Source organism: Leopardus geoffroyi, chromosome C1 (assembly GCF_018350155.1).
Source record: "Leopardus geoffroyi isolate Oge1 chromosome C1, O.geoffroyi_Oge1_pat1.0, whole genome shotgun sequence".
NCBI classification, from domain to species: domain Eukaryota; kingdom Metazoa; phylum Chordata; class Mammalia; order Carnivora; family Felidae; genus Leopardus; species Leopardus geoffroyi.
Genome location: NC_059328.1, coordinates 97371752 through 97397691, shown reverse-complemented (window position 1 = coordinate 97397691; position 25940 = coordinate 97371752). Strand labels below are relative to the sequence as shown.

General features: G+C 37.7%; 1 protein-coding gene across 10 annotated transcripts in view; it reads right to left on the bottom strand.

The window, feature by feature from the left end:
- HIPK1 (homeodomain interacting protein kinase 1) overlaps positions 1 to 25940 on the bottom strand; it is a 52199-nt gene that overhangs the window by 10175 nt on the left and 16084 nt on the right. For 8 of the 10 annotated variants that reach the window (XR_006712637.1, XR_006712638.1, XM_045478708.1 and 5 more), the window contains exons 3-12: positions 22117 to 22240; positions 12412 to 12531; positions 11524 to 11610; positions 10649 to 10833; positions 10169 to 10331; positions 8765 to 8990; positions 4531 to 4652; positions 3483 to 3617; positions 702 to 844; positions 121 to 303 (exon numbers count right to left, since the gene is read on the bottom strand). Coding sequence is in view for 8 of the 10 variants with exons in the window: in XM_045478708.1 (XP_045334664.1) it covers positions 121 to 303; positions 702 to 844; positions 3483 to 3617; positions 4531 to 4652; positions 8765 to 8990; positions 10169 to 10331; positions 10649 to 10833; positions 11524 to 11610; positions 12412 to 12531; positions 22117 to 22240 (1488 nt within the window). In the remaining 2 variants the exon portion in view is untranslated. The remainder of the gene's footprint in view (positions 1 to 120; positions 304 to 701; positions 845 to 3482; positions 3618 to 4530; positions 4653 to 8764; positions 8991 to 10168; positions 10332 to 10648; positions 10834 to 11523; positions 11611 to 12411; positions 12532 to 22116; positions 22241 to 25940) is intronic. The other 2 variants (XM_045478711.1, XM_045478713.1) reach the window with 2 other exon arrangements.

The following is a 25940-nucleotide window of genomic DNA, read 5'->3' as shown; positions in this document are numbered from 1 at the left end:
GGCACAGATGGCAGCAACCTGCTGCTTCACACCACAAGCATCTGTACCACAGCGCTTTAAATGCTGGCAGCATCTCTCTCGTACTGGCGATTTTGACCACCAGCTCTCACACAGACTTACTTAGAAGAGACTGGAGCAGACTGCTTATTCTTCTTTGAAGGGAGGGAACCGGATTGCTGTTGTCTGACAACATGGGCAACACCAACATTCAGGGGCTGAGCAGTGGCCAGCGTCACATGGTTCGTCAGCAAGGACGGCTGCTGCATGATAGTGCTGTACTGGCTGCCATGAGAGTGGGCATTCCTGTATCAACAGAAACACACACAGAAGACTGAATGCCTAAAACACTGGGACATGAGGACCAAACAGGCATTAAAAGCAATTAAAACAACCAAACAGAGCTGCATTTTATTTTTAAAATTGGGCACCTGGACTACAAGGCTCTAAGTTTTCACCATATGGTTTCTTATTGCGTAAGTCTTTAAATCTGAAGTAAACGATTCCTGATCTCGGAACCTACTGTCTTCCTGTATTCAAAGTTTTCTCATTACCCCATCTCCGAGACCGATAAGGTTCTTTTCTTAAAGAATCTGAAACAAAGATACATCTCTCTTTTATCTTCGTCCCAGTCATCATCAAGCACTCCTACCCTAAGGGAACTACGCTTGCAAATATCCCAGAGAGGAACACAGGATACTTGCCTCCAGTCTGTGAGCTGCTGGCCACTGCCCATGGCCTCTGGAATCACTGCTGTGGGCTGGACAGAGTTGTGCAGAGCTACCCCAGGCAACTGTTGCCAAGTTGAAGGCAGGAGAATCTGTTGGGTTCCTCCAGGCCAAGCCTGCTGTAAGGAAACACACACAAAAAGATCCAGACTTGACTCATTCTTGGCTTTTTCTTTTGTTTTTTAGATGAAAGAAAAATTCATATCTTTAAAGAAGTTGGTTGTAGATTGTTAACTTGCAGAGATCAAAAAAGAAAAGTCAGAGGGGCTCAAGGTTACAAGTCTTGTGAAAAGGGAAAGAGAACATGTTGCTTTCTCTCAGCCACCTCTATAACATGACCACCAGGGTATCAAAGAAAAGAGGATCCCTGTGGTTAAGAGTTCCTATTATACTGTAGAGCAAAGGAGTCCGAAAGTTCAGAGGTAAGCTCTGGTTAAACGATGGAGTATCATTTTTCCAACGATTCTAACAATATCCCTAGAAAGAGTTAAGACAGCTCCCTTGAGATTAAAAATAAGAATTTAAAATTTTAAGTGCCAATCAGTTAAGACATGAGGTCAATTCAACCCATAAAACAGAGGGGAAAATTGTGCCTTTTTAAAAGGGTAGAACTTGGAAAATGGAGCCAGATGTGGATGACCAAAGGCCAAAATCCTTTGGCCAACAAGCTTATGCCAGCAAAAGAAGGCTAACTTCATCATATACGGCCACGTGATAAATTAAATAAGGCAGCAATTAAAATATTTATGAAATAGATGCAGAGAGCACCATATTTTGTTCTTAATAGTTACCTAAAATATACTGTTTAAGGTATCATCTGCAGAAACATACTTCAACATAAAAACTAATCACTATAAGAAAATACATCATTTCTAGTTTTTAACAAGCACTTGCCATAGACAGCAACAAATATGTTTTCTGAACTTCTTACAGAAATTCTGGCATTTTCTGAAAAAAAGGGGAACAGATTTGAAAGTTTCCTTTTTAAACTCAAATTCTACAGTACAATCACCTACAATGCTTGGGTACATATGGTTCTTTTCTTGAATTTCAAACTGCAAGGCCATCAACACACTGTTTTAAAAATATTTCTGCAAGTAACAGATCCACTTGTTACAAATACCGGTTCCAAACAAGAAGCCTTCAAAGCAGAGAAACTGCAAACACGTCTGCTATCATAAGCAGAATTTAAAACAAAATAAAACATAACAAAAAATAAGAGAAGTATGTTAAGTCACACCATGCGTCTTTCCATAAGCCAACACCTGCACAAGACAAAGCATGTAGTTTAATACAGAGCAAGAAATAACATTCCAACGTGAGGCAGAAATCTGGCGTTCCAAGCGACGAACTGTTTTGACAGAGGAAGAACAAAAATATGCAAAGCTTAGCAAATGACTAGTGCAAACTTAAGAGAAGCAGCAAAGGAGAAGTATCAACTGACATTCTCAAAACCATAGGTGAGCAAGTTAAAACCAGTGGCTTGGATCAATCAAGCTGGAAATATATCTAACTTCCCTGCACTCAGGTTTTATGCTTATGCTATAATTCATGTGGAAGTGGACAAAGACTTTTAAACTAAAAACCAAACAAACTCCAACAACCAAAGTGTGTCTCTGGAAGTGTTTACACTCACACGGATCCTTGAGAAACAACAAAAGAAATGTAAAGCCACTTTGAAAGATGTAGATATCAGTATTCAATAGTATCGATAAGGTTTTCAAAAGCTTTCCTACTTTTCAATTTCAAATAATGAAATGCCGGATGTCCAATAAACAATTCTAACTCCCCCAAATAAACCAAAACACATCCAAAGATCACTCTAAAGGTTACAAATCCTGAAATACACCTCAAAGTCCTACTTGTTTTTCCTATCTCTAAGCCCCATACTACTACATTTGCTGCTGTATTTAATAGCTTTTCCCCAGGACTTTTAGTAACAAAGGTCTTGTATTTGCATAAAGTTTTTCAGCCATATTTTTGCCTTTGTATAAAGACCTATTTGTAAGGTAATTAATTTCTCCATAAACTCCTAAAAATGAGCTCACCTTTAATCTCAACCAACAAATGAAATATCTAAAAAGATTCTAAAGGGGGTATCTTTACACGGAAAATATAAGCTGCCACACGGATCACAAGTGGCAAAAAGAGTTATCTTCATATGTTCGTATTAGGAAAGTTAACATCAACTGGTAAAGCAATACATTAAGAGCATCTTAAACATTTCTACGTGCACAAAAGTTTTAGAAGCTTAAAATAGCAAAAAAAGAAGGAAGCTAACTTGCCAAGGAGTTCAAATTTTGGCCATCCGGATACCTGTAGCCGAGCCAAACTAAAAGCCATTTCCTTCATTCTCAGGGATCAGAGGGTAAAAGGGCAGAAAACAGATAAGTCTTGAAGCTCTTCTGAGGCTACACCAAGAGCTTTTATCACACTAGGCTGGCAAAGAAGAATAAAGGGACCTGGCTCCTTACAGAGCCACACTGAGTATCAGAGTCAAACAGTGCTTCAGGAAATGTTGGGGAGGAAAACAATGAGACATTAAAGATGTAGCAAGAACACAGCCACAAGATGGCACATGCTTCCATGCCCTCTGCAAAGACTAAGTTAAAAAAATTTTTTGTTTGGAAAATGAGAAAAACCAGAAGAAAACAGAACAAAAACAAACAGGAAAAAAAAAAAAAAAAGAAAAGAAAAGAAAGAAAGAAAGAAACCAAAGAAACTCCGTTAGTAACACAATCAAGTGAGGGGAATTACCAGTACAGCGGCAGTCTGTTCAACCAGCGCCGGCCGGCCGGCTGCGCAGCTCAGAGTAAAGGGCACCGCGTACTGCGGTGTGATGGTGGCTACTTGAGGGTGAAGAGTTGCTACCATTAGTGGTGTACAGCTTCCCTGAAACGTAGATTAGGCAGGTGAGTGAAACAAACACGGAGGCAGGTCATCTGGATTCAGAAGGGTTTCTCACTCCCCCCAAGATATTACCAACAAGTAGGAATTTCGTATCGCCTAAAATGCACGTACAAACACAGCCTTCCCCTTCAGCTCTGCACAGCGTCAGCCCACTGGGTCAAATGTCAGTGGCCTAAAGCAATAAAGTACGGGAATCCTTCTTGGGCCAGATTCAGAGGATCAGTTAAAACTCCGTCAACAAAGGCACGTATTAAGAATTCCCCTTCTTCCTCCTCACAAAATAAGGGTTTTGGACCTCCAGATTTCCTGTGTGTCACGGGCCACAAACATTTACACATAGAAAATTGAAAATGTGGTATCTGTTGCTTATATGAATATTTTGTGATTCTCTTGCCCGTCTTAGTTGCATGTTCCATGGCACGTAGAAAGTGTTAATAAGGCTTTCTACAGCCTAAACACACAGAATGAAGGAATTGTAATACTCGAAGAGGCATCCTGATATGATCCAGCCTCTCCGCCACGATGTAATTCTGAAAGAGTGAGCAAAGGGGACACTAAAGGGAACCAAAGGGGAACGCTTCGTATTTAGAATCGAGATGTTGCTATGTATGTACAAAAAATTAACTTCATCCCACAAAATCTGAGGCAATTCACTCAGAACATGATTTCTCAAGGTCTGGGTATTTATCCACATAAATCTAAGGAAGACACCAGCAGAGCTACAATAGTGTTAGGTATGAGTCATCATTCTATTATAGAGGTTTCACTTGAAGTCCACTGAATCATGACCAAGAAAGATCTTACAGTCAAAGCAAATACCATCTTCCGGGACAAAAGATCTGATTCTCAGTAGTGCTTCAGCAACATCGAGTATCCAAGCTGCTACGGCTTTTACCTGCGTAAGAACTCCCGACTGTATCTGTAGTGGCTGAGCAGCTGGCGCCTGGGGTACGATCGGCACCGCGTTATCCATCCTCACAGGGAACCCAGAATGCTTTGTTGTTGCTTGTAGTCCAGCTGTAGAAAACACCACCACAGTTAAACTGCTTTGCTGGGTCTGCGGTGTTGTTTGTTTAGGGGCTTTTGTTTGTTTGTTTTTAGCTTTTCTGTTCAAATAATCCATCACCCAGGTTAGCTGTACACACTTAAGACAAAGGAGTTTCATAGAAGTCTAGGGAGTTAAGAAAAGGGAGACCGGTTTGGCTCCCTTCAGGTTAAATTAATGGGAAAATGTTTGATACAAGAACGGATGGTTTAAGGGAACTCTAAAATTATTTTTTACCCTACAACATTTATAATACTCATCCTATTCCCATTAATAGCATAGGCAAAAGCAAACAAAAAACCTAAACTTAAGTTGCATTCTCCTTTTAATTCATTGGGGGAGGGAAAAAACTTGGGTTTTTTAAATGTAATTTATTAAAAGCAACGACTTGAATATAATTTTAACTTTTGCTTAATTATGACTCTTAGTTAAGAAAAAATACGAAAAGCTCAAAAATTTATCACCTGAGTTATGAGTTACCCTTTGAAGATGTTTTACCTTACTCCTCAGAAAATATAACCCAGTTAACAAGTTACTTACACATTTTATCTTTAACTGGTATGCGGACTGAAGAAATTATAACCCAGGATAAAAAATATTAAAAAGGAGTCATTTTGGTTTACAGAAACACTTTTTTCTACTTATTTTAGAAATCTACTTTTGCTATTGACAGCTTTTTAGTAAGGCTCTTCTGCAACTAACTATGGAGAGGTAAGAAAATTAAGAACTTTTTGCTGCCTTTAAAACAGTGACCATATCTATCTTTTTATTCATTATGCTCTGAGCACAAATGCTGAATAAATCCTTCCTACAAATCAGAATTTCTCATTCAGAAGCAAAGATATTTCTCCTTCTTGTCAAGCGTTGAGAAGAGACACTTCAACTTCCTTTTAAACCTGCCCTATCTGCCTGGGTGGCTCAGTCGGTTAAGTGTCTGACTCCAGCTCTGGTTATGATCTCACAGTTTGTGAGTTCCAGCCCCATGCAGTGTCGGGCTCTGTGCTGACAGCTCAGAGCCTGGAGCCTGCTTCGGAATCCGTGTCTCCCTCTCTCTCTGTTCTTCCCAGCTCATGCTCTGTCTCTCTCTCCTTCAAAAATAAATACAAATAATAAAAAAAAAAAAAGCTTTTTAAACCTGCCCTACCAAAACCCTCAATGTGGAGAATTTAAGTTTCTATTACCCACTAATGGAAGTTTCTCTAATTCCTGCATTTTTGTTAAGTGGGGACACAAACATTTTATTTTAATTAGAGATCTTCTTCAGTGACATTTTCTAACCCATCGCTAATCTCTCTCAACATTGTTATAGAGATGTCAAATAAGCATAACTCCTAAACTCTAACACTAGGTTTTCAGCAAGCCTTCTAATTTTCTATTTCAGTGACTTACAAGTATTTTAGAAGATCTCATCCTGGAAAACACAATCCAGGAATACACAAAGTAAGAGAGACAAGTCAAATCAGAATTAAAACACTCTTAACAATAACTTTTTTTTAAAAGGGTTTCTTATATGAAAATAAAAGGTAACAAATCCAGATATCCACATAAAAAAATCTGCCAGCCATTCTTCAGAAGGCTATGCTATCTAACAGGAAAGCTAAGCAACATCAAAATTCTTGTCTAAATTCCCACAACACTACAAGACAACATTATTGTCATAGACCTCCTACAACTGGGCAGGAACAAAGGAGGTAAAATTTAGGAAGAAATGTTCATGACAGAAGTTCACCTAGGAGTCCCAGAATAATGAAGTAAAAGGGGACAAAATTACAGAATAATAGTTACCACTGAGCAAAACGTAGATCTATTTTGGGCAATCAGAATAGTACAGAAAGTAATATTTATAGTACTGACCTACAAATGTAACTAAATAAGTAACAGATTGCTATTGTAATTTAGGCTAAACCACAGCAGTTAAGCTAGTTTAAAACTAGCTTCTTCAGGAAACTACAAGTGGAAACAACCAATTACTAAAAGTAACACTTTTGGAAGGTTCTCCCTGAACCCTGAACTAAGAAATGATTAAAGTTTTGATTTGTTTTGTTTTGTTTTGTTTTTGATGAATACAACTTGTTAAATAAAAATCCATGGAAAGTATGGGAGGAAGAATAAAACTGTCTAATTGATGAGGGTCTATTTTTCTCTAAGTATAGCATCTTATAACAGAGCAGATGGTAAAAGAAAAGGAGGCAACCTGGAATATAGGACTGCTGGGCAGAATCCAGCATACGGCTGTGGGTGCAAATCAACTGACAACTCTTAACAGCAGAGTTTAAATACTGAGAGGTGGTACAGAATACTTCGAAATGCATAAGCTACCCCACCACCTGGGTTCAAACCCCAGGTGCATAACCCCACCGCCTGGGTTCAAATTGCAATTCCACCACTAACTAGTTATTAAGTCTTTAGGCAGATGAGAGAATCATGCTCAATTTGCTCATGTATAATCGGACATAATGACACTGGGTCACTTCCTAGGGTTGTTTGTGAGGGTGAATTAAATACATGTAGAAGCAGTCAGAACATTATGTGGCATGTAGTAGTATGTATCAACTATCATCATCCTCATTACCTTAATTTAAAAACCCTTTGATTTGGAAATTTTACAATTTGCTCTACCTAGCTCCTCAGATTATTTAGACTTCCTAAGGAGAAAAAAATTTCCAAAGCTTATACTTACCTAATTACATCAAAAGTAGTTATACCACTTCTCCCCTCCATACCCAGTTTATATTTCATTTTGTTAAAGGAACTAAGAAGTTCTGCCCCATGTCATAAATATCATCTGAGAAGCCGCACAAAACTTCAAAGTCCCACATCTGAAAACTGTTCCCATGAGATTCACTTTGGAAAAGATGAGGGGGAGGAATGTGGCTAGTTTGCTAAATTCAGGAGAAGAATCACTCAACATATGACAACCCAAAGTATAGAATTTACTACTATGCAGCATACACAGAAAATAATTTGGTAAGTTAGGCTAAATTTGCATTTACGGGTTTTGAATCTGCTCCTCCGCTCTCCCTGTGGTTTCTCCCTGGTTTACATCGCTATCGCTCTCCTGTCCTCCCGGTAATCTCTCAGTCTCCCCTATCCCCTCTCTTCCTTCTGCTTGCTCCGACTCTGTCAGAAACCAAACAAACAAGAGAGTCACAGTCAATAAGGAACTGAAGTAAAAAGATAAAAATGCTTTTATGTAAAGTGCTATAAGAAGCCTGAATCCTGGTTTATTTCCACAGGGTATAAACCTGACTTTCTGACTTTCTGTTGGGAAAATCAAGTGTGTCGTCAGAAAATATCCCTAAAATAATGTGCCCTTTTAAATGGTTCAGCAGATCAATAAACACATTTCCCATATTTCAGGAAAAAAGGAACTGGACAGACTGAATTACAGAACAATGAAAAAAATGAGGAAGGATAGGAATGTGAAAATTTAAATCTTATTGCAACACATGGGGTCAGAGCCTCCCTCTTCAGCTATTCTGTTCCTCTGTTGGTAGGAGTTTGCAGGAACAGTATGATTCATAAGCTGAAGCAGATAATCTTAATGCATTCCCCACACAAGTACTTCAACTTGTAGAATTTTTCAGTTCAGTAAATAATGCTCTTTATTTCTGAATGTAACTCACAAGGTTTCCGCATTCTTAAACACAATTTTTACATTTTAGAATAAAATTATATTTTATTTGGAAGGCTAATTTTATTTAATAATGGAATGATATAGGAAACAAGATTCAACAGAACTTCTGTTTACAACAAATTTCTTCACGCTTAATATTTCCTGCATATTGAGAGATACATGCTTATACAAGATATAGGACATTGGTAGAAGGTCTCAATGGGCAAGAAATTGGTATCAGGGCAGTTCAAATAAGAAAATGTTAACTGAACTCCCGTAATGTGTCAGACAGTACCAAAGTCAGATAAATAATCAATGTAAAAAGGGTAAATACACTTTGTTAATTTCAGTTATCTTCACAGTCAGAGTTTAAACCTGTCAGAAATCAAAACTAAACAACTAGATACCCAATAAGGAACTGTCTACAGCAAGATCTGTGGGTTTGATATAACAGTTTCCCCCACTTACTTTGAAAAGCAGGTGGACATACTATAAATGTTTGTTGGAACGGATCTGTCTGAGTGCAAATTTGGGTGGTTCCAGGCTGCAAGGAAACACCCTGCTGGGCAACTCCAGGAACTGGCGCTGCAGATGATGGGTACAAAGCCGACTGGTAGTTTAGCAGTGAGACATCCGAATTAGCCAGAGAAAGAGTAGCAGCTGCTGCAGTAGAACTGGAAGCTAGAACACTGGCCTGAAAACAAAAGGATTACAGTTGTATACTGGTATAAAATGGAAATAACAATATTTTTACACGTGCAGAATCTGCCCAGAAAAACTTAAAACAAAGTTTTAAATGTAATATTAACTGTCTTTGAAATAACTCTCTGCTCAAGAAAATTTCCCAATCTCTAAATTTAAGGCATATTGTAAGGTTGAAGAAGAAAACAAAGATTAAAAAAATGGTCCTGTACCAACTGAGGTTGTATAAACCCTTATCTCTTCGTTCTGTGCAAAAAGTTGCTGGATGTGAGATAACCACCAAATCTCATTTTAAAAGTAGATCTAGCTAAGAAATTAGGAAGCTTACGCCTTCAATAACAAACAAATGTAAGTATCACCGTTTGGCAAACGAATGCAAAACCACTCTTAAAGTTAATTATTGGAAACACCAAACTGAACTCATAGAAACAGTGAGTAGGTTGGTGATTGCTAGGAACAGGGTAGCAGGTGGGAGAGAAAATGGGTGAAAGGTCAAAGGGTACAAAACTTGCAATTACAAGATGAGTAAGTTCTGAGGATCTGATGTACAGCATCAAAAAATTATTGGAAACACCCTTCAATACATGTAACGAGACATATAAAACCTTTCCAACAGAGAGAAAGAGTGTCATCTGGCTACAGTCAGTACAACTAACAGCAGTAAGTAGTACAATAGCTAGGGTCCATTTATGGGACAACCTGAGACTATGAGGGCCTGGATTAGGCCTGTGTATCTAATTTTTGGCAACGCATGACTGGTAGGTATTATCAGTCTACCCTGTCTTCCATCACTTTTGCCAAGTAGAAATTCGTAAGAAGCAACAAGATCACCAAAGCAAAGATTGGTTTATCTCAACCTGTACTGTTACTAGTTTCTACCCTTCTTTAGGTTTGAGTTTCTTTTTTTTTTTTTTTTTTTTTTAAATTTTTTTTCAACGTTTATTTATTTTTGGGACAGAGAGAGACAGAGCATGAACGGGGGAGGGGCAGAGAGAGAGGGAAACACAGAATCGGAAACAGGCTCCAGGCTCTGAGCCATCAGCCCAGAGCCTGATGCGGGGCTCGAACTCACGGACCGCAAGATCGTGACCTGGCTGAAGTCGGACGCTTAACCGACTGCGCCACCCAGGCGCCCCTAGGTTTGAGTTTCTAAAATCATTTATTAAGTACCTGATTGTGCACTGTGTTAAGCTGGTTGCTGAAGCTCATGGTTAGATTTGTGCTTGTATTTGGGGCAACGTGTGTAGTGAAGGGACTCTTGATCTGACTCACTGTATCATACATGTGAACCCTCCGCTTGCAGATCTCCATGTTCTGAAAACAAGACTTAACACTGAAAAAGAGATTAAAGATTCAGTAAAATGAATGCTGAGATTTAAACAGATAACAAACAACTCAAGATGAATGTGGATCAACATTTTTACCCAAGTATATTTAGATAAAATGAATCAAGAGTTTTTATAACCATAAAGAGAAAAAACCATACATCTTATTTTTAATCTCATAATTTTTCAACGAGAAAGGAAAGCATCAGTGAGCCAAACATGCAAGTACCAGGAGTGCCACTCACATGTGACCATTCCATTTAAGCTGTAAGATGGTAACTCAACACAGAACCACATCATGGCAAGTACCCCAGACCATACTCACTGATTGCTATGTGGAAAATCCAGAAGGTGAGTCATTGTCACAAACTGATGGTTGAGAGTTTTCAGAGGAGTAATCCTCTTATCTGCATCAATTGTTAGCATTTTTTTTAGCAGATCAATGTATTCTCTTCGATCCGCCTTCTCTGCCAACATGTCTGTTCCCTCTAGGTCTGTGGACATATTCACCTTCGAAGGAAAATTTAGAAACATTATACTTCATCACTTAATCTTGAATGCTGACACTAAACATCTGCATGACAGATTAGACAGATATAGATCTAGGAGAAAAACCTGAGGAAATCCTTTTTATTATAGTATAATCATTTTCACAAGTGGAAGCTCTTCTTATGCTGTCTAATTAAAATCTTCAATTTGGTAGCGTTTGAGTTTGTTGGTAGAATAAAGCTGAATGAAGTCTTTTCATTCAAAATTTGGACAAGTTAACAAAAGCAATTATTATTACTTAAATATATAAGTTTCTATTGTTGAAAAAATTAAATAACACAATAAGTATAAAGTGTTTAAACAGAATTTGGAACATAATAAGCACTCAACAAATGTTAGCTCTTATGTAAGTATGTATTTAACAGACAAAATAGGAAAGAAACCTTCAGAAACGGTATTTCAAAATACTGACAGGCAACAAGACCAGTTAAAGCAAAAGCAAAGGAGAAATAATTTTAAAAGTGTCCTTGGTTAAAATTCAATGTTCTTTTAATACATGGCAGAATATTAATGAACTTTTTTCTCTAAAAAATGAAAACATACTAGAAGATAACAGATTGAATCTATCTTTAATATAATTAATCAACAGAAGTGTGTCTCTGATTAAAGAGATACATAAATGTCTGGCTTCCTGAAATTTTCTATACTCACCTGAGCCATGTCATCTAAACAATTAAAAATGTACTTTCGAGCTTCTTTTGATTTGATTCCAGTCTCCAATTCATGTTCTTCCGGTGTCTATAAAACAGATTTTTTTTAATTCCATCCATATACTACTCTCACATTTTGTTCTAAATTAAAACCAGAATACAAAGAGACAAGTATCTATCGTCACCCTGCCAACCAGAGATGGCAAACACGGAAGTAATTTACAACCAGAAAATCTTCTTGTGGACAGATGGCACCTGGATACCTGACTACCCCTTCAACAGCGCTAAATTAAATGTGGAAACAATGACGTAGCACCGCTCCTGAGGGGTGTCATAGAAGAAGCCACATTATCATTTTTCCCTTAAAGCTACGTTCAAATGAAATTATTTCAAATGCTAACTATTTAACAGACTCAGAGGGAGACTCACAGGGTTACGCAAATTACTCAAGAGATCTCTCAAGTGAAAGGAATAGGGTCAGAAGTAAAAAACAGGTATTTGGATCAAGAAAATATGTAAGGCCTTAATGTGGGGAGTTAGAAAAGTATGTTTTCTCACATCCATTGAGAATTGTCTAAAAAACAGTCATTGCTGAGTTACTCTAGTTCTTCCTGTGACTCAATAGGAAGCACTATTCTCTATACTCCCTTCTCAGCTGCTGGTTCACATTTGCAAAATAACCTTAGACAAGTGAACAGGCGTTCAGTTTATTTTTTAACTAAGGATCGGATCAAATGTGTACAGTGAAATAATTTTTTCCAAGTACTTCCTCCTGTAAACATACATTCCCATCACGACCACCACCACCCCATTTCCCTCCTCCACCTCAAGAATTTAATAAGTAAAAAGTTGGGAGTAAGGAATGAGTAGTATAGTAGAGGAGACAGACCTTCAGCCTCCACAGCGGATATCCCAAATTTGGATCTCTGTTGAAAAACCTGGTTGTTTTTGTTCCAGCACTGAGAAGATATTCAGCGGGCAGGCCTTGTGTTTGTGAAATGTAACGAATCTGAAACATCAAAATCATTAAAACATTGATTTAGAGTGGAAAGGGGAAATATTAAAAACTTTTACACAAAGACATTACTGCTCTAGCCAAGTCAATACAAATGAAATTCATCTGTAAATACATAAATATGCTAATCCACTCACAGGTTAATTCCCAAATATTTATTCAGTTATTGCCACGTTACTATATGTCACTTACCAGGAAAATTCCATTTTGAAAATTTTGTTTGTAACCATTTTTGTTTTTTTTTAAGTTTATTTATTTTGAGAGAGACAGCACGAGTGGGGGAGGGGCAGAGAGTGAGGGAGAGAGAATCCGAAGCAGGCTCTGTGCTGCCAGCGCAGAGCCCGACGCGGGGCTCAAACCCACAAAACTGTGAGATCGTGACCTGAGCCAAAACCAAGAGTCAGATGCTTAACTGAGCCACCCAGGTGCCCCACCATTTTTGCTTTCTTGTTGACTTCTGATACAAAGTTCAGAAAACATCAGGAGATTTCTAGGACAGAAGAGAATAATTTTCAACAAACTATTCAATGGATCACCCACCAGGAGTTTTTTTTTTTTGTTTTCTTTGTTGATACATTATCAAATTTAAAAGATTTGGAAAACATTTTTATAAATGTCTTTCTTGGCTACTCTAGCTCCTGTCAATTGTCCCTATTCTAAACTGCCATAGAACTTCTCTCTCACACCATAAACTTAGATACTTCATTTAGCTTCTCTATCCCTACATCACTAGAGGGCAGGCACTGTGGTCACTCAATCAACATTTACTGAACACCTACTATGAACAAGGCTGGCAGTTCTCAAAGTCTTGTCTGGAGACCCCTGAGGGTCCCTAAGATCCTTTCAGGGAGTCCATGAAGCAAAAACTATTTTTAAAATAATACTAAGAAGTTATCTGCCTTTCATTCCCTTCTTACGGGTATAGAGATTTCTAGAAGGATGTGTCATTGCTCCAATGGTTAATGAAACGTGCTTGTATATACTTATGTTTTTAAAATTTCCCAGTTTTATTGTTCATATTTGTTTGCTTGCACAATTGTCATGACTCAAAGCAATAGAAGAGATGATTTGCTTTTCTCTTCACTACTGAGAGTGTTACAACAGGCAATTTTTTTTTTTTACCACCTCTTCCATATTTGAATGGCTATACTTAAGATGAAATTAGAAACGTGTAAGCAAGGAAATAAATCTTACTTCCCACCACTCCTTCTAAAAATCTTCAGTTTTAATTTCTACTGTACTATATACTAGTAGATATAAACTACACAGAGCACTTGGGAGATCCTCGCCAATTTTTTAACAGTGTAAAGCACAGGTCAGCAAACTATGGCCTATACGCCAAATCTGGCCTACCTATCAGAAAACAGCAGGATACTACTCTTAAATCTGTGGGAACTATGTAATGGGAAGCTAATACAGCATTAGCAAAACAGGAAAAAAAAAACCTTTTTAATGTAGATAAGAACATTTAAAAAATTTTTTTAATGTTTATTTATTCTTGAGAGACAGAGTGCGAGCAGGGGAGGGGCAAAGAGAGACAGAGACACAGAATCTGAAGCAGGCTCCAGGCTCTGAGCCATCAGCACAGAGCCTGACACTGGGCTTGAACTCATGGACCGTGAGATCATGACCTGAGCTGAAGTCAGACGCTTAACTGACTGAGCCACTCAGGTGCCCCAAAGACATTTTAAATGTGAACTTCTTTTGCATACAAAAAGGATGAAAAATTTTTTTTAATCCAGGATAAAATCTATGCAATAAAATACTACACAGACATTTAAAACGAACAAAGAAATATAGTTATTGACCTGTAAAGATATTTCACAATGTAAGTAGAAAAAGCAGATTACAAATGAAATAATCTCACTTTTTAAAAAAATTATTACATTTCACTGATTCTAAGAGGCATATTTTTTTACACTAACATCTCTGAAATCAAGATATATCTTACAACTGATAATTATCATGGTTTAATTGGCAGCATTCTTTCTTAGAGGTACAGAAAAATGTGTATATTTCAATCAACAGTGTCTTAGATATGACCAGATATGCTCCTCTATATCCATAAGTTTATTATGTAGAATAGAATTATATATAGCACATATATTCACTCATTCTTTTAGTAAGTACTTATTGAGCCAGGCATTGGTGATTTTAAAAACAGACACGGTTCCTGCTCTCATAGACCTTGCAGTCAAGTGAGGGAGACAGACACCAAATATTCAAACTTCCAGTTTGAATTGGCATTCTGAAAAAAAGAAATAGACTTCTATAAAAATACATCACAAAGGAACCTGAGTTAGATGGAGGACTGGTGAGGAAAAGCTCCTTGAGAAAGTAACACTTGAGCTAATAAATGAGTAGACACTGACTAGATGAAATGAATGGGTGGCACAGAAATTCCAGACTATGAAAACAGTATGTACATGGGCCTGTGCTAGAAAAAAGCATATTCTTAACCAGTACTGAAATGGTGCCGCTGGTGCTAGAGCACGAAAAGCAAGGAGAAATGGTGTAAGATCAATCTAGAGAAGGAGAGAGAAAGGGGAAAGACAACCCATGTAGGGGTTCAGAGGCCACATGAAGGATTCAGCCCTTTATTCTAAAAGTATAAAAACCCACTGAAGAGCAGGGAGGTAGCATGATCAAATGTGTTTTGTAAAAATCACTTTGTAAAAAAACTGGAGAGAGGTCAGAATAAAGGGAGATTGTCTAGTAACCCAGGCAAGTTAACAAGACAGCCTAGGGGCGCCTGGGTGGCGCAGTCGGTTAAGCGTCCGACTTCAGCCAGGTCACGATCTCGCGGTCCGTGAGTTCGAGCCCTGCATCGGGCTCTGGGCTGATGGCTCAGAGCCTGGAGCCTGTTTCCGATTCTGTGTCTCCCTCTCTCTCTGCCCCTCCCCCGTTCATGCTCTGTCTCTCTCTGTCCCAAAAATAAATAAAAACGTGGAAAAAACAAGACAGCCTAGAGTAGGGTAGTAGCAACGGGAGGAGGGATCTCAATCATATTATATAATTATATATTTATTTATATATTATACATTTATGTATTTATTATATATATAAAAGCATTAAAAATATTTTTAATGTTTATTTACTTTTGAGAGAGAGACAGAGCATGAGAGAGTAAGGGGCAGAGAGAGAGGCACACACAGAATCCAAAGCAGGCCCCAGGCTCTGAGCTGTTAGCAGAGCCCAACGCTGGCCTCGTGAACTCATGGATTGCAAGATCATGACCTGAGCCAAAGTTGGACGCTTAACTGACTGAGTCACCCAGGTGCCCCTAAAAGTATTATATAATTGTTTACTTAATATCTCTCATCATCAAATTATAGCTTCCATGAGGACAAGAACAATGTTTTATGCAGCACTGTATCCCCAGTGTCCAAAGTAGGTAATCCATAAATACATGATGAAAATCAACAAATTATACATTTAAACACAAAATATGCCAAATCCTAATAGTGTTACCTCTGAAGGGTGGAACTACTAGAGATTGAAAGTTTTATCTCCTGGCCTACCGCATCTTTTCTAATTTTTCTATAGTAATGCACTTAAACACTAAAAATATTTTAAAATATTACTATTACAGGGGCGCCTGGGTGGCGCAGTCGGTTAAGCGTCCGACTTCAGCCAGGTCACGATCTCGCGGTCCGTGAGTTCGAGCCCCGCGTCGGGCTCTGGGCTGATGGCTCAGAGCCTGGAGCCTGTTTCCGATTCTGTGTCTCCCTCTCTCTCTGCCCCTCCCCCGTTCATGCTCTGTCTCTCTCTGTCCCAAAAATAAATAAACGTTGAAAAAAAAAAATTAAAAAAAAAAAAAATATTACTATTACAGGGGAGGCCGGGTGGCTCAGTCGGTTAAGCATCTGACCTCGGCTCAGGTCATAATCTCATGGTCTGTGGGTTTGAGCCTGGCATCAGGCTTTGTGCTGACAGCTCAGAACCTGAGGCCGGTTTCGGATTCTGTGTCTCCCTCTCTCTCTGCCCCTCCCCTGCTCACACTCTGTCTCTCTCTCTCTCTCTCAAAAATAAATAAACATTAAAAAAAATTTTTTAGGGGCGCCTGGGTGGCGCAGTCGGTTAAGCGTCCGACTTCAGCCAGGTCACGATCTCGCGGTCCGTGAGTTCGAGCCCCGCGTCAGGCTCTGGGCTGATGGCTCAGAGCCTGGAGCCTGTTTCCGATTCTGTGTCTCCCTCTCTCTCTGCCCCTCCCCCGTTCATGCTGTCTCTCTCTGTCCCAAAAATAAATAAACGTTGAAAAAAAAAAAATTTAAAAAAATAAAATAAAATAAAATTGTTAATGTTAGTATTACAGAATTAAATTAAGCGAAAGTAGAATGGGAAGCTATCATCCAGATATTACTTTTCATATAGCTTATAATACAGCAAAAACAAGTCTTACATTTATACAAACAAAAAGTATTACTGTCATTTGTTATTTTATTTTTATTTATTTATTTTTAATTTAATTTTTTTTTTAATTTACATCCAAATTAGTTAGCACATAGTGCAACAATGATTTCAGGAGTAGATTCCTTAGTGCCCCTTACCCATTTAGCCCATGCCCCCTCCCACACCCCCTCCAGTAACTCTCAGGTTGTTCTCCATATTTATGAGTCTCTTATGCTTTGTCCCCCTCCCTGTTTTTATATTATTTTTGTTTCCCTTCCCTTATGTTCATCTGTTTTGTCTCTTAAAGTCCTCACATGAGTGAAGTCATGATTTGTGTCTCTCTCTGACTGGCTAATTTCACTTAGCACAATACCCTCCAGTTCCATCCACATAGTTGCAAATGGCAAGATTTCATTCTTTTTGATTACCAAGTAATACTCCATTGTATGTATGTATGTATGTATGTGTGTGTGTATATACACACACACAACATCTTCTTTATCCATCGATGGACATTTGGGCTCTTTTCATACTTTGGCTATTGTCAATAGTGCTGCTATAAACAATGGGGTGCATATGTCCCTTCAAAACAGCACACCTGTATCCCTTGGATAAATACCCATTAGTGCAATTGCTGGGTTGTAGGGTAGTTCTATTTTTAGTTTTTTGAGGAACCTCCATACCAGAGTGGCTGCACCAGCTTGCATTCCCATATCATTTGTTATCTTAAACAATTAAAATGTTTCCAACAAATTTGAAGCTATTAACTAATTAATATTTAAAGACTCACAAACATTTGCTATATAATCTCAGCTCTAGTATTTATGAAAAATCCACAGTGGATATCATACTTATAGAGAAAGACTACTTTCCCCCTAAAACTTAGAACAAGGCAAGGATGTCAGCTCTTACACTTCTATTCAACACTGTATTAGTGGTTCATTGCAAAGGAAGTAGGCAAGAAAAGAAAAAAGGAATCCAGATTGGAAAGGAAGATGTAAAACTACTTTTATTTGTAGTTGGCATGATCTATAGTTAGAAAATTGTAAGGAATCCATCAAAACTATTAGAACTAGAGTTCTATCAGAAAACTACTAGAGGGGTGCCTGGCTGACTCAGTCAGTAGAGCATACAGTTTTTGATCTTGGGGTCGTGAGTTCAAGCCACATGTTGGGTATAGAGATTACTTAATAAAAATAATAATAAATAACCTTTAAAAAGAAAAAAAAAGAAAGAAAATTACTAGTAATAGAGTTCAACAAGGTTGCAGAATACAAGATCAATTACAAAACTCATTGTATTTCTACACATTAGAAACAATCTGAAAATAAAATTAAGAAAATAATTCCATTCACCACAGCCAACAAAACAACAACAAAAAAACCCAGAATACTTAGAAATAAAAGAAATGTAGTGGTGCCTGGGTGGCTTAGCTGGTTAAGTGTCCAACTCTTGATTTTGGCTCAGGAAATGATCTCACAGTTTGTGGATCAAGCCCCGAGTCAGGCTCTGTGTGCTGACAACAAAGAGCCTGCCTGGGATTCTCTCTCTCCCTCTCTCTTTCTCTGTCCCTCCCCTGCTCACTCAGATGCGTGCGCGCTTTCTCTCTCTCAAAATAAATCAACATAAAAAAAAAAAGAAATGTAAAACCTATATTCTGAAAATTACAAAAAGCTGCCAAAGAAAACCTAAAAAAAATCTGGTCACATTTATGGATCAGAAGACAGTATTGTTAAGATGCTGATACTTTCCAGAAATTCAATGCACTCACTACTAAAACAAAAACAAAAACAAAAACAAAAAAACAAGAAAAAATAAAAAACAAGAAAAAAACCCAATGACTTTTTTTTTTTGCAGGAAAAAAAATTCTAAAATTCATATGGAATCACAAGGGACCCCAAATAGCCAAAACAATCTTAAAAAAAGAACAAAGTTAGAGGCTCCACACTCCCTGGTTTCAAAACCGACTACAAAGCTATAGTAACCAAAACAACGTGGTACCAGCAGAAAGACAGATATAAGATACAGATCAATGGAACAGAATTGACAGTCCAGAAATAAATCATTGTATTTATGGTCAACTGAGTTTTGATATGGATGCTAAGACCTAGCTAAGATCTTAGCTTTCTCTGCTAAGATCTAGCAGAGAAAGAATAGTCTTGTAGCAAATGGTGCTGGAAAAACTGAATATCCACATGCAAAATACTGAAAGTGAACCCTTGCTTTATTCTATGTTGAAAAATCAACTTAAAATGGCTCAAACATCTAAATGCAAGAGACAAAACTATACCTCTCAGAAGAAAACACAGGAGAAATCTCATGACTTTGGATTTAGTAATAATTTCTTGGATATGATACCACAAGTACAAGTAACAAAAGGAAGAACAAACTGGTCTTCATCAAAATTAAAAACTTTTGTGCAAACAATGCTATCAACTTAGTGAAAAGGCAACTCCAAGGAACGAGAGAAAAGTTTTGCAAATTATATATCTAATTAGGGATCAATACCCAGAATATATAAAAACTCCTACAACTTAACAACAATAAACAGCCCAATTCAAAAATGGGCAATGGACTTAAGTAAACTTCTCTAGAGGAGATAAACCAGGTATCCCCTGGGGCACACTTGAGTGAGGGAAGGGCAAAGAGAGAAGAGAGAGAATCAATCCCCAGTGGGCTCTGTGCGGTCACTTCACATCCATAAGGATGGCTGCTATCTTTAAAAAAAAAAAAAAGAAAAGAAAAGAAAAAAGGAAAATAACCAGTGTTGGCAAGGATGTAGAGAAATTGAAACCCCTGTGTATTGCTGGTAGGAATGCAAAATGATATGACTGCTGTGGAAAACAGTTTGTTTAATCATAAAATTTCCAGATAACCCAGTAATTCACTTCTCGCTATATACCCCCCAAAAACTGAAAATAGGAACTTAAACATCTGTATGCCAGTGTTCATAGCACCATTATTCACAATAGCCAAAAGATGATAACTCAATATCCATCAAAACATAAATGGATAAACAAAATGTGATGAACATATATACAACAGAACATTATTCAGCCATAAAAAGTAACGGCATTCTGATACACACTACAGCACGGATGAAAACATGTTAATAAAGAAGCCCAACACAAAAAAACTACACATTGTGTGTAATAAATATGATAAATTACAATAGGCAAGTCTATAGAGACAGAAAGTAGATTAGTGGTGGCCAGGGGCAGGAGAGGGTACAGGTTAGGGGAGAATGGGCATTGACTGCTAATTAGGTGCAGGGTTTCATTACAGAGGGATGAAAATGTTCTAAAACTGGTTATGGGGATGGTTCACAATCCTGTGAACATACTAAAAATCACTGAGTTGGACACTTTAAATGACTGACTTACATGGTATACAAAGTATATCTCAATAAAGTTGTTTTAAAGAAACTTGGCTGGAAGAACAGAGATCCTGCCACAGAAATCTTTTTGTATAACCAGAGATGCATCAGGATAACCTATCCCCAATCCTGCTCTAAAACAGCAGTATCCCATTTATTCAACATGGGAAAAATGACTTCCTCCTACCACCCACAGTTTCACATCTATGCACACTGGGCAAAAATCCTCAAAACCACCAGTTCATCTCTTTATTGTAAAAAGCCTCAGGCGTACCTTAGCTTTTAAATCTAATTTTAGTTGGTTCTACTTCCTAGGAAAATTTACAGTACCAATCTGTTTACTAAAGTTGAAGGCTGGCCTAGGGATGGCACTTTCATGACTGTGATTGCTCAGAGTAAGGTTTCTTAACTAGGGATCCATGAATCTCCTATATTTATACTCAAAACACCATATGCAAATTTTTCTGAGAAGACTCACATCCCTAACTTCATCGGATTCTCAAAAAGGAGAATCAATAGTTTAGTTCAACCAACTGTGTTTTTGCCTCACTTAATCTCCTTCACACTTTTTTATTGTAAAATAAGAAAGCTGGCTTCTTTCTCACAAGGTACAAGAGAGATTAAATTTCAAAGTTCAATATAAGTTACATATCACATGAGTAATTCATTTTTTATGTTTCAATCAAAGACGTGCCCAAAGAGTCAAATTTTTGGAAGGTGAATCTAAAATGGATCAAGGAATCAAAATTCTAGGTTGAATAGGGAAAAACACTGTTTTATTTTTTCTTTTTAATAATTCCAGATAACCATTTATTTCTTTAAAAACAATAAACAAGGGCGCCTGGATGGCTCAGTCAGTTAAGCACCAGACTTTGGCTCAGGTCGTGATCTCGCGGTTCATGGGTTCAGGCCCTGCGTCAGGCTCTGTGCTGACAGCTCAGAGCCCAGAGCCTGCTTCAGATCCTGTGTCTCCCTCTCTCTCTGCCCCTCCCCTGCTTGCACTTGGTTTCTCTCTCCTTTTCTCAAAAATAAATAAACATTAAAAAAAATTTAAAAACAAAAAATTAAAAAACCTCATGTACTTACTATGTGCCAGACACAGACCAGAAGCTGAGGATATACTGGTGGGATGAAACAGTCTATGCCCTCAAAGAGCTTACAGCATAGTGGTTAGAACCATTTTTATTAAAAGAACAAGAAATAAGAATTTACAATTTATTTCCCTTCATTTCCCCTTAGGACCAGCTCCTTGGGAAATTGCAGCATATTTTCTAAAGCTCCTTTGTTTTGAGATATAGACCATTTATTACAATACTTTTCAACTCCTATAATTTCCCTCCTAAATCGTATTTTACAGAGACCCAGTATATATCACAGCTTCCGGGGCCCGATGTGTTTCAATTTGTAGAGAGTACTTCAGCATATGGCATGTATAAAAGGAAGTAACAGCTCTGAGTGAGCCAAAGGTCACTCTTAAAATTCCTATTCCTCATCCTTCTTTACTTTCATATCTTAAAAACTCACAAGACACATTTATTAACCAAAGTCAGTCTCTCTAATAAATCATCACAGATCTGGAAAGGTACCAATCTAAAGTAATATGAAATAAGAACCTTTCTTAATTGTTGAATTGCGAATGTAACATCAGACTAAAAAACAGGTAGAGAAAATTGTATTCTTTAAAAAATCCTTTCTAATTAGACTATTCTTTCCATATCTAAAAACTTCACTAGTAAGTACTTCTCTTCCTCTAAAATCTATTTCATTAGTAAATACTTGATTTCTATTTCCATTCAAGTATACACTCTTACCTGATCATATTCTGAAGCACCAGGATAAAGAGGCCATCCCAGGAACAGCTCAGCTATCACACAGCCCAATGACCACATATCAATAGCTTCACAAAATGGTAATCCAAGAATAATTTCAGGGGCTCTAGCAAAAACAAAAATAGCAAATTAAAAAGTAAACATTATCTGGGAAAATTATGTTGACTAAGTCCCATTTTAGTATCAGCTAAAGGTACATTGATTTAAAGAAACTGAAAACTATCTTTGATATAAAATCCATCATTTGAAACCTCTGGGGCCAGCTGTGTTTTGGAATTCACATTTTTTTTTTTTTTTTAAATTTCAGAAAGGTACTACCATGCATAAACTACATATTGCATAATAATCCCAATGGAGTTTAGGGAAGCACCCTCAAATCAAACACATTAATACTTCTGTACCGAAGTCAATGAATAGTCATACCATGTTGGTGAATAAAGACCTTAAGTAGCCTTATGTTGGTTTTTTTTTAATTTTTTTTAATGTTTTATTTATTTTTGAGACAGAGAGAGACAGAGCATGAGCAGGGGAGGGGCAGAGAGAACGAGACACAGAATCTGAAGCAGACTCCAGGCTCTGAGCTGTCAGCACAGAGTCCGACACGGGACTCAAACTCACAAACCGCGAGGATCATGACCCGAGCTAAAGTCGGATGCTTAACCGACTGAGCCACCCAGGCGCCCCGGCCTTACATTGTTTCAAGTCAGATTTTGCCAATACACCAAACTTAGAAAAAGTTTTTTAATTTTGAGAGCTTTCTGGATTTTGAAATCACAGATTTCAGATAAGGGATCCCAGATAAGGGATCCCAGATTTATTCTGTTTACTCTTAGCACCTTTTTAATTACGGAAAAATCAATTAAGTGACCTGATCAATAAATACCCCTTGGTAACAGAAATGCCTTCTACAGAAATATAGTGGTTGGCAGCACTATAGAATATTCATTTCCATTAATGCTCCAAGTGAAAAACCTAACGCTAGGGAACCTTAAAGAGAAAATGAAGATAATACCATAAGCCTAGAGCTTTATATGTATGAATACATTCAAGGTAAAATTATTATCCCCATTTATGGAGGAAACTGAGGCAAAAAAAATTTTGCCCAAAATCACAGTTAATAAGTGGCAGAGCTAGAATTTGAACCGTGGCTATCTGGCCCCAGAACTGAGTATATTGTACTGTCTCTAAATAAGTAAGAGTTAAGCACATACCCACTTACATAAATCAATTTAGCTTGATGGTATACATGGCATTTTCCAACCACGACTAAAATTATGAGATAAATGGGTTTTTAAGGGGAGGGTGATGATAATATGTATCACTAATATCAATTATAATTATAGATGACACTTATATAGTGCTTACTCTGTGCCATGAAATGTTCTAATAAGCCCTTCATAAATGTGGTCACTTATTCCTTTACAACAATCCTATGGAAGTAGGTATTACTAATGTTAACTCATCAATTCTAAGATGAATGCTTGTTTCGCTTTTTTTTTAAATTTATTTGAGAGACAATGAGCACACAAGCAACCATGAGTGGGGGAGGGGCAGAAAGAGAAGAGAGAGAGAATCCCAAGCAGCATCCGCATTGTCCGCATGGAGCACGGGAGCCCAATGCAGGGCTTGAACTCACAAACCATAAGATCATTATGACCTGAGCCAAAATCAAGAGTCGGACGCTTCACCAACTGAGCCACCCAGGCATCCCTGTTTTTTTCATATTTTAACATCCCTGAAATCAAGAAGATTCTTGCAAATGATGATGTATTTTAGTTCACTGGCAGTGCTTTTACTTTCTTATTGAGACCTAAATAATGTTTCTTTTTCTAATCAATGGTGTATCAGATTCTATGTAATAAAGTATCATTTCCATTTTACAGATGAAGAAACTAGGCATTGAGAAGATAAGTAACTCACCGAAGGCCACATAATTACAAATGATGGAGGCCAGGCAGTCTGGATGTAAGGTTTGAGCTCTTAAACATTTTATCATCATCTCCAAATAATTTCCTTTCCTTCTTACAAGTCACAGAATTGGAATGTGTAAGGGAATACCAGCTCCAGACCCCTCAGCAGATCTCTCCATCTAACAGACTATGAACCCTCATGGGATGTATAGGTTTCCCCAACTCCACTTTTAAGTAATATGTGCTTATTGTTGCTCTGGAGCAGGGAGGATTGAGCAGGCAGAGTATAAAGATATTTCCTAAAATAAGAATATCCTCCCCAAGTACTTTTCTAAGTAAGTAGCCCTTAGAAAATAAGGTAAAGTAGAGGACTCCATAGGGTCTAGAGGCTTTCCTGACCCTTGTACAGAAACAGCAGAAGGATGATCCGAGCCTGCTGAGACTGCCACTATTTGACAGCTATGGATAGAACGACTACTATCACCTGTTTTTATGCTATTTGAGGTGAACTGTGGTTCTGCGGACCAAAGAAACAACCTTCAAAGGGGATACTCTTTGCAGGTGGCTAGAGCCACATATTACTGAGAGAGTTGCAGAGTTTAATTAAACCCCAACCAGTATAGCATGTTTTTAAGATGGCACAAATTTAAAAGCATTAATAAACTAGAGAGTAAGACTATCCAGAAACATAAAAGCTTTTCTAAAATTGAAAAGGGACAAAATTTTTACTTTCAGTGAGCAGAATCGTTAATTTCCAAGTTCATGACAGTGCCCAAAATAGCTGGCAGGGAAAGTGCAAATGGCTTTGTGCCAAAATAAAAACTGGGCTTAGAACATTCCTAAGCATCAAATGAAGAGCAGCAGATTGATTCTGCCATTCTCACTATACCAGGAAGACATTTTAAAATCCAAAGGTAGGTCACAGGGAGGGGCAGGCTACCCAATAACTTACTTCATTAAAAAAGTAGCAATAATATGTGGTAATTGTTAGGCTTCCAAAGCTTAAAGTTTCAGAGAAATTAAGAAAAATACTAATTCCAGCCCCCAAGCCCCATTAGACAAAAAAAAAAAAAAAACAAAAAACAAAACAAAAAAAAAACAACCCTAAAGACTGGCTGGAATCAGTTTTTCCATTTGGTCTCATTCTGCTTCTGGAGTAACAAAAGCAGCTAAGGATTTTTACCAAAAACTCACTAAAAGAGTAATTCTACCCCATCTACCATACAAAAAGATGAGTACCAAAAGAAAAAAAAAGCAAAAAAATAAAATAAGGCTGCTCAGTCTACTGAGAGCTTTTCACTACCATTAGAAACTAGAAATGCTGGCTGACCTAAACTCTAAGAAGCAAAAAGATTGAAATTATTTTCTTTTACTGAACAGAACAGCATCATTTAAAGCAGGTACTTCTCTAAAGACTGAATGTTTTAAATTCTGAATTCAGATTATAATTCTTGGTACTATCTTCATTACTGTATCATCTTTCCCCTTGGCCTCCATTATTTTTCAATCCCTCAATAAGAACTCTAGACAGTAAAATTCTGGTTCTACTTTACCTGTATAATGATACTGAGATAATTACTTCTCTAGGTCCCTTTCTAGCTCTGACATTCTAACAACTGATCAGTAAAAAACATTACCTATAGAGGGGCGCCCGGGTGGCTCAGTCGGTTAAGCGTCCAACTCTTAGTTTTGTCTCAGGTCATGATCTCACGGTTTCACGAGTTCGAGCCCGAGTCAGGCTCTGCAGTGACAGTGCTGTGAAGCCTGCTTGGGATTCTTTCTCTCTCTCTCCCTCTCTACCCCTCCCCCTTTCACGCTGTCTCTCTCGTTCTCAAATTAAATAAATAAACTTAAAAAAAATTTTTTTAGGGGTGCCTGGCTCAGTCGGTTAAATGT